Genomic DNA, 8,118 nt, shown 5'->3' with positions numbered 1-8,118 from the left:
ACAACCTTCTCTCTCACTTGGAGGCCGCCACTCACCTCGGCTTTTTATTTTTCCTAAAAGGATTTTTTTCTGAGTGCTTTTTTCATTTCCCTATTTTACCTGCTCTGCACATGTCTCCCGAACACCCCCGGGAGGCGAAGACGCCCACTGGGACCACGCCTGGCCATTTTCTGGGCACCTTCTGTCCCCACAAGCTGTGTCTGTTAGGGAGACTGGGCGCGGAAGAAAAGCTGGAGACACCCTGCGAGGTGGCAGGAGGAGGGTGCCTGAGTTCCGCGACAGGAGTGGGTGAGGAAGATGTGCAGCCTACTGATCTGCGTCCCGCCGGGCGCAAGGGACCCTCGGCGGGAGGAGAGCTCAAAGACCTCGCCCTGCGCCTTCTCGAGGACCAAGAGAGTCTTCGTGCCTGCCCCAGAGTGGCTTAGAAACTGGGCACAGTGAGGGTGCAGTGCACCTCCTGAAGCTTTCCTCGGCCGGCTGGGCCAGCGGAAGCTGTGACCGGAGCGCCCCCTCTGTGCTGCGCACGCCGCGGCGGCCACCGGGTTAGGGGAGATGAACGGGAAGCTAGGATACACTTCGGGGTGGGGGATGGGCGCGCACATAGCCGCCACCAAGCCGAGTCACTCCGGTAAACAAGCCAGGGTCGCCGGCGCGCGCGGCAAGCAACCCAGTGGGGCCACTCCGCCTTTACCTGTCCGAGCCTGCACGCGCCGGCGGCTGCGGCGCCGCTGGGGCGGAGCTTGCTAGCTTGCGCGCCGGGGCGGGACCTAGCGGGGGCGGGGTCCGCAGTGATTGGGCGCGGGCGTCGGGCCGCCAGCCAGAGCTGGGCTGCACGGCTGAGCAGGTTTCACTTCGCTCCGCGCAGCCGCCCGGTCTGCTGTTTGTTGGAGTTCTGCGTCTGGCGCCGGCGCTGCCACTACCACCACTCACTTTTTGCAGCCGCCCTGTGAACCCTGCCACGCTGCGATCGCATTGTCGTATTCGGTTCGCTGCGCTCCCGCCGCCACCGCCTAGGCGCCCTTCCCTTGGCCCTTGTTCCCCCAATGTCTGACTCTGACTCTCGGACTGAGAAACGCAAGGTAAGTACCTCCAAATCCCGAGGAGCGGGTCGGGCACGGATGGAAGACAAGCGCTGGAGTCCGAACGGCACCACCTACTGCCCGCTTACCGTGCACGTGCGAAGCCAGACGCTTGCATCGGCCCCGCTTGTCGCCGGCGGCAGGCGGCGATCCGTGTGGGTCGGGTTCCCTCTCGGGCAGGTTCTCTTTAGGGAAAGGTCTTTCGCGCGGAACCTTCGGGCTCTTGGCTGAAGTGCGGTTGGGCCGGGATGCTGCGCGCCGGCCTGGTGAAGGGTCGCAGGCCCGGGGAGGGGGAGGAGCAGCGCTTGCTTTCGGCGCCGGCCGGGGGGTTGGTAACCGGCCCTGCAGTACGCGGCTGTGCGCCCAGCCTGGAAGTGTCGCGGGCGGGTCTGGTGAAGGGTCGCAAGCCCGCGGAGGGGGAGAGGCAGCGCGTGCTTTCGGCGCTGGCTCGGGAGTTGGGGACTGGCCCGGAAAGTCTTGCCGCGCGCGGGCCTGGTGAAGGGTCTCAGGCCCAGAGAGTGGGAGAGGCTGCGCGTGCTTTCGGCTTCGGCCCGGGAGTTGGGGACCGGCTCCACAGTACCGGGCCGTGCGCCTAGCCGGAAAGTCTTGCCGCCGGCTCCGGCGCCCCGAGAGTAGCTGCCGGGCAGTGTGAGCGAGTTTCGCGTCTTGGATTTTTTTGGGCGCGCAGGCCTGTTGCTCAGGATTTGGGGAACTGCGGTGGTGATTTAACTAACGAGACGGGGCTTTTCCTTTTACTCATTCAGGCCAAGGTTTCGGGGCTGCTGCTGGTTCGTCTTCTCTAGCGTACCTGGGGCCCCTGCTTGCTCTGCAGGAGTCCTGCGGACAGTGCCATCCGCACGATCCACTGGCAGCGAGAGATTTAGGCCCTCCCCTGACCACCTGGACCGCGCAGGGAACTAGCCCCGACCAGAACCTGCCTAGTCCCTGGGGCCGAGCTATCTCAACAACTTACGCGTGCCCAAGCACATCGACCCTGTTCGCGGTGCAGGCTGGTGGCGCCGTGGCCTCCGAGACCTGTTGCCCCAGGGTGGGGGCTACTGGTGGAGGGCCCGACGGATGCCTGGGCGGAGGGTGTCGATTTACTAGATGATCGCGGACCTGCGCGTCTGTGGCCAGGGGAGGCCCTTCGGCTTTGACTGGTGTCTGCCGCGCACAAGGAGAAAGAGAGGAAGTTGTTGGAGGAGAATAATTGCCGCAGCTAGGGCTGTGACGGCCGTTGGGGTCTGCCCCCGACGGTCCAAAACAAGGACCAGTGGCGGGTTCTGGGCCTGCGGATGGCCCTGTGGGTGCGGGCGCGGCGCAAGTCCTGCTTTGTCTACAGGTGACCCGCTGCCCGGAGCGGCGGGAGCTGCTGGGTCTCTGTCCGGAAGGAGCACAGGGACGGGGCAGGGTAGCCGGGACAGCCGGTCCCCAAATCCTCCCGCGAAGCAGCCGCCACGGCCACGGCCCGAGCCGCGCTCCGAGGCGAGTTTGTCAACAATCGCCGCGCCTTTGGCGGCCTGACCCGTAGGCGCCGCCCCCACCGTGGCTGCCGATTGGCTGCGGCACGGAGCCACCGCGCGCGGACCAATTGGGAGCGCGGGCACCCGGCGCCAGCGGCGCGGGGAGGTCGGTGGTGCCGGCGGCGGCGGGCGCAGAGCGCAAGGGGAGGAGCGGGAGGAGGCGGAGGATGTTCCCGGTGGCTGCGACCGGGGCCGCGCGGGCCAGAGGCGCAGCGCGCGGAGCCGTCGGCTGTCCGGCGGAGCGCAGCGGCGGGCTGGCGGGAAGGCGTGGGCTCTGTGCTGTGCCGGGGACTCTGAATCCGAGTCCCGGGCTTTGTCTCCTGAGCTGCCTTCGTGGTGACGGTCAGGGGCCGCCGGCTCGGCGAAGGGCGCGGGTCGGACGCCGCGGGGCCCGGTCCCGGGCCAGAACGCTGCGCTCTGAAGGGAAGGCTCGGACGTGAGTTTCGGCGTGATTGCCTTCTGAGGGGAGGTTCTGTGGGGTGAAGGGGGTGCGCACCAGTGTTGCCTAGCATTCGGACCTAGTTGTGGACTTGGTAGGGATTGGCTTCGGGGGGACCCCCCAGATTTGGAGGTGTGCACCTCACCGTGCGGCTGCACCTCGAAGAAGTTCTGTCTGGTTCGGTGCGGCGCGCGGTACGGGAGCGGGAGGGAGGGACCACGGGTGGAGAGCCCCGAGCGCGGCCGAGCCGCGCTGGAGTTACAAACTCTATTGTGACGCACTTACTACGACTGACGGCCGCTGCCAAACCTTCCCCAGACTTGCTGTCCTCAGCATTTTCGGCAAACAATGGGGCCGGAGCAGGGAACACGGCCAGCCGCCTGCAGTCGCTGCATCTGCGCCCTCTCCTATGCTCCAGCCTTGTATCTAACTAACCCCGGGAAATCAGAGCCGCAGGGAATTTCTGACTTAAGTCTGTTCTGGGCAAAGAGCACACATGAATAGACTTGAGATAAACTACTACTTTGGAAATGCGTGCGTGTGTGTGTGCACCAGTTTCACAAGCTGTTGACATTGTTACTGTATTTTGTTGGGGGTTACGAAGTTTAGTCCCACCCTCTACCAAAAAAAAAATTATGTCTTTATTATTTTAGGTACATTTTTATTATTTGGGAGATTGTCAGAAAAGTATAGAACATAAAGTATTGGGGATTAACCCTAAGAATTTTTAATGATTAGTGAGAGCTAATTTGTTTATTCATTGATTTTTTTTTTTTTTTTGCTTAAAATAATCTTAGTTTTTATTTTGCTTGCAGAAAAAAAGACCAAATGGCAAAGCAACCTTCCGATGTAAGTTCTGAGTGTGACCGAGAAGGTAGACAATTGCAGCCTGCGGAGAGACCTCCCCAGCTCAGACCTGGGGCCCCTACCTCCCTACAGACAGAGCCACAAGGTAATCCCGAAGGCAATCACGGAGGTGAAGGGGACAGCTGCCCCCACGGCAGCCCTCAGGGCCCGCTGGCCCCACCGGCCAGCCCTGGCCCTTTTGCTACCAGATCCCCGCTTTTCATCTTTGTGAGAAGATCCTCCGTGCTGTCTCGATCCTCCAGTGGGTATTTCTCTTTTGACACAGACAGGAGCCCAGCACCCATGAGTTGTGACAAATCAACACAAACCCCAAGTCCTACTTGCCAGGCCTTCAACCACTATCTCAGTGCAATGGGTAAGCAATGCCCGGGTAAGAAGCACTTGATGTGTGGATGGTTGAATCTGCTTGAAGGCTGTGTGTGGCAACTAAAATCCCCTTTTAAAACCCTGTAACTGATGTATTCCATGTTTTGATGGGAGTGGAGGATATGTCAAACTGTCAAACCAACATTTTTTAAACGTTATTAAATTTTGTGGCAGTGATGAGTTCAGGTCAAAACATTAGGTTTCAGGTGTGACTTCACTTTAAGCTAAAGTGTGTAACCACGACATCTTGTTTTAACCACCAGGCTTTACATAGTAATGATATTTTGCTTGAAAGGGACCTGATCATTTATAGAAAATTAATAGCTTACTAATCAAAAGTGTGAAGAGAGATGACAATTATTTTTGAAAATGATACTTTTTTTTTTTTTTTTTTTTGAGACGGTGTTTTCTCTTTTTTTTTTTTTTTTTTTTTTTTTTTTTTTTTTTTTGAGACGGAGTTTCACTCATGTTACCCAGGCTGGAGTGCAATGGCGCCATCTCGGTTCACTGCAACCTCCGCCTCTTGGGTTCAGGCAATTCTTCTACCTCAGCCTCCTGAGTAGCTGGGATTACAGGCACGCGCCACCATGCCCAGCTAATTTTTTGTATTTTTAGTAGAGACGGGGTTTCACCATGTTGACCAGGATGGTCTCGATCTCTTGACCTCGTGATCCACCCGCCTCAGCCTCCCAAAGTGCTGGGATTACAGGCTTGAGCCACCGCGAAAATGACACTTTTAAAAAAATGAACTAGTTCATAAAAGCAGTACCACCATAGAACCATGAAAATGGTTTGTTTTCTGCTTAAATTCCTCTTTGGACTTACTGCTCAAAGGGTTCGGACATAGTACTGATCAGATTAGGTTGTAGGTTTTTATTTCAGGAATTGAAGGCAGTTGTAGGGTTTGAACCAAGAGTGGCTAATATAAATACAGAGAGGCCAACAGCAAAATCATGGAAGGAACGGACCTGGTGGAGACTGGTAAACTAGAGAGTATTTGCCCCTCCCTGTTTGGGCCATGCCTAATTGTGGCTGTGAGGGCATGTGGTCTCAGGGTGGTGGGTTTTCCTATATTGCAAGATAACCCAGTAATGCAAAATTGATGCCAGATACCCTTTTTCAACATTGACAACTAATTTAGATCTTTGAAAACATTGTACAAGCTGAAAAGAAATATCTGCAGGCTTGATTTGGCCCTTGAGCCTGTGACTTTGGGTACATACAGTCCTGGTAACCCTGGTGAGGGGCTGAGTCCGTGTTGATTAACATGCTGTTCCCCACCAATGGAAAAGGGTCATGTCTTGATCATTAGTCACCGCAATCACATTGACCATTTGTCCAGATTAGCTTGCCGTACATGAACAAGATAGAAGTAATTTGGTAGTTATCAGGAAATCCAGTACAGAGTCTTTTAAGTTTAGATTGTACTTCATGATGAAGGCTAACTCAACAAAGTCATCAAATTTGACAGTGGAACAAAGTGATATTTCTAAATCCCATTCAGCTCTGTCTTCATAGGCTTCAGTGAGGCAAATCAGGCGGACCGTTGCCAATGTTACAGAGTTGGAAAGAACCTCAGAGTCACTTGTCAGAGGTTGGGCACACCTGTGAAGTGGTGGACAGAAACGACAAACGTCCCAGCAGCTGCACAGGTTGGCTGCATATCTCCTGCTACCTTCTAGCTCCTTTCCCTAAAAGTACTTTTTTAGGGCCCATCCTTAGGGAAAGGAGCTAGAAGTTTTATTATTGCTGGTATTACTGCTCATGAACTCATTTCAGCCTTAGAAGTTCTTAGTGCTTGTAACTGTTCTACTCGTGAAAATGTTATCCCATATATATGAACTTGCTTGCTTACTAAATGAGTTAACAGGGCTCTGTGGTAAATATGCTCTTTAAAGACCTTCTGGAAGCTAGTATCACTTTTCACACTTTCACAGCAGAAGCTTCACACTTGCAGTTATTAAGCTATTTTCTCTAAATAACCAGGTCCTTTTCAAGCAAAATGCATACACTGGTCTCTGTAGGTGGTGGCTTAATGCATGGAAATAGTTTCTCCTTCCCTGAAACTAGGAATAGTGGGTGAGATAGTGTATTTTTTTAATGTAAAGACAGGCATGAATTTTTTTTTTGGTGATAAATACTATTTTACAAGCTAATTATAAGTTAAGTACTGTTACTTGAGTTGAAAGATAGGGCTTCAAAGATAATCTAAATTTTTATGCACAGCTAATGGTTATATCTGTGAAGTGAAGTCATGGATCCTGAGGTATAATTTTATAGTATTAGCTACATTTCAGTAGATGGTGTGATGAAGAGTTTAATGCATAGGATTAAATGAGAAGTTACAAAGTTTGTTTAAAGTTAATGTACCAAGGTAAGTTTTCAGTGTTAAGTTTTTGGGAGATTTGTTTTGGAAGAGGATGAGTTGGGGTTCAGGGAGGAAAGGACTTATCCAGATGTGAGTTTCTTAAACTGAAACATAAAATTTACAATTTTTGTAGTATGTAATTAACTTTTCTTTGGCCATTCTACAATCTTAGCTCATGCCTGAAGACCACTGAAATAATGCTGACTTGATAAGTGGTTCTCTTGACTTTGTTTAGTATTTTTACCCAGCCCTATCTGTGAAGTTCTTCAATGAAGCTTTTGATAATTTAATGCAAAATACATTTTCCACAAAGAAGTCATTATGATTGGTTTGAACTAGTGGAACACAAATGTGAGGTTATAAAGAGGTTTGCCTTAGCCAAGGGCTCCTTTCACCACAAAATAGTTTTTTGCTCAGCAACTTGGGGTAGAGAGTGCATCTTGAAGTTTTGTTTTGCATCTTTGTTCTAATGAGAAAGTAAAGTCCTATGTGGAATGCATAGTAGTTAAGTGTACTAACAGTGTTTTCATATTTTCCTTTATGTCTCTAATTTTTCCAAAGACAGGTTCAAAGAATATGTTTATCTGTGGAACAACAGATACAGTTTTTACACTTTTCCTCAATTTTAGTCTCCTTACACTCTGGGAGGATTAACTTGAAAAATGATGTCTTAGTGAATAACTGATTATTTTTATTAAAATCACTCACGTGTCTGTTTACTGAGTGCCTTTTTGGATGAGTGTTTTATGCCATATGTGTTTTTAATGCAAATTAAAGTATAGTCAGTACAGTTGGAAATACAAGTTGAGAAAGGTGAGGTTATAGAGGAATGCTCCCTCATGTCATGTTAGTAAATGCCTTAAACTTTCTACTTGTTCCCTGGCACATCGGAATTCACAGATGGAAGATAATGGCTTTCTTTTTTGCACCCCTCGGAGTCTTGTGGGTACTTCTCTTATAGCTGGTAATTGTCTGGCCCCTCTTTTAGTTTGTGAGCTTCCTGGGTGGGGCATGATGTCCTGTAAATGCTAGTGAGTGCCTGACAAAGAGAAGCCCAGGAGATGTTGCAACTCAATCCAGCTCTGCCTGTTAGCCTTTCCAAGGAGCTCAGTTAAAAATGGAGGACAAATAAAGTTAAGAGCTCAGTTAAAAACAGAGGACAAATAAAGTTTAAGCAGCCAAGTAGCAAGAGAAAGATCATGACTTCTGCTCTGCCAAAATGTTTTTCATGACCTGGATCTAGCTGTAAGTTTTGCCATGTAGGGGTGACAGCTAAGGTCTAGCTCAGCACAGCCCAGCAGGAAAGCCACACATGCATTAAGCACTTGACATAGGACTAGTCTGAACTGAGTTGTGCAGTCAGTGTTGATACATACTAGATTTTGAGGACATTAAAAAGAATGAAAAATAGTTGAATTGTTTTCATATGGGTTACATGTTGAAATGGTATTTTTTTTTTTTTTTTTTTTTTTTTTT

The 8,118-nt window shown here is 51.1% G+C and overlaps 1 protein-coding gene across 16 annotated transcripts in view; it reads left to right on the top strand.

Moving 5' to 3' along the window:
* The first annotated feature begins 836 nt into the window (after window positions 1-836).
* Window positions 837-8,118, top strand: part of BCL2L11 (BCL2 like 11) — a 73,474-nt gene continuing 66,192 nt past the window's right edge. For 5 of the 16 annotated variants that reach the window (XR_001831216.2, XM_017549828.2, XM_017549837.2 and 2 more), the window contains exons 1-2: window positions 2,667-3,038; window positions 3,857-4,263. Coding sequence is in view for 15 of the 16 variants with exons in the window: in XM_017549828.2 (XP_017405317.1) it covers window positions 2,770-3,038; window positions 3,857-4,263 (676 nt within the window). In the remaining variant the exon portion in view is untranslated. Of the gene's footprint in view, window positions 1,084-2,666; window positions 3,039-3,856; window positions 4,264-8,118 lie in introns of those variants that run through there. The other 11 variants (XM_017549830.2, XM_017549841.2, XM_017549831.2 and 8 more) reach the window with 6 other exon arrangements.

Source organism: Cebus imitator, unplaced genomic scaffold (assembly GCF_001604975.1).
Source record: "Cebus imitator isolate Cc_AM_T3 unplaced genomic scaffold, Cebus_imitator-1.0 Scaffold222, whole genome shotgun sequence".
Lineage (NCBI taxonomy): Eukaryota > Metazoa > Chordata > Mammalia > Primates > Cebidae > Cebus > Cebus imitator.
Note: the sequence above shows the minus strand (reverse complement) of the source record. Positions and strands in the feature narration are given on the sequence as shown.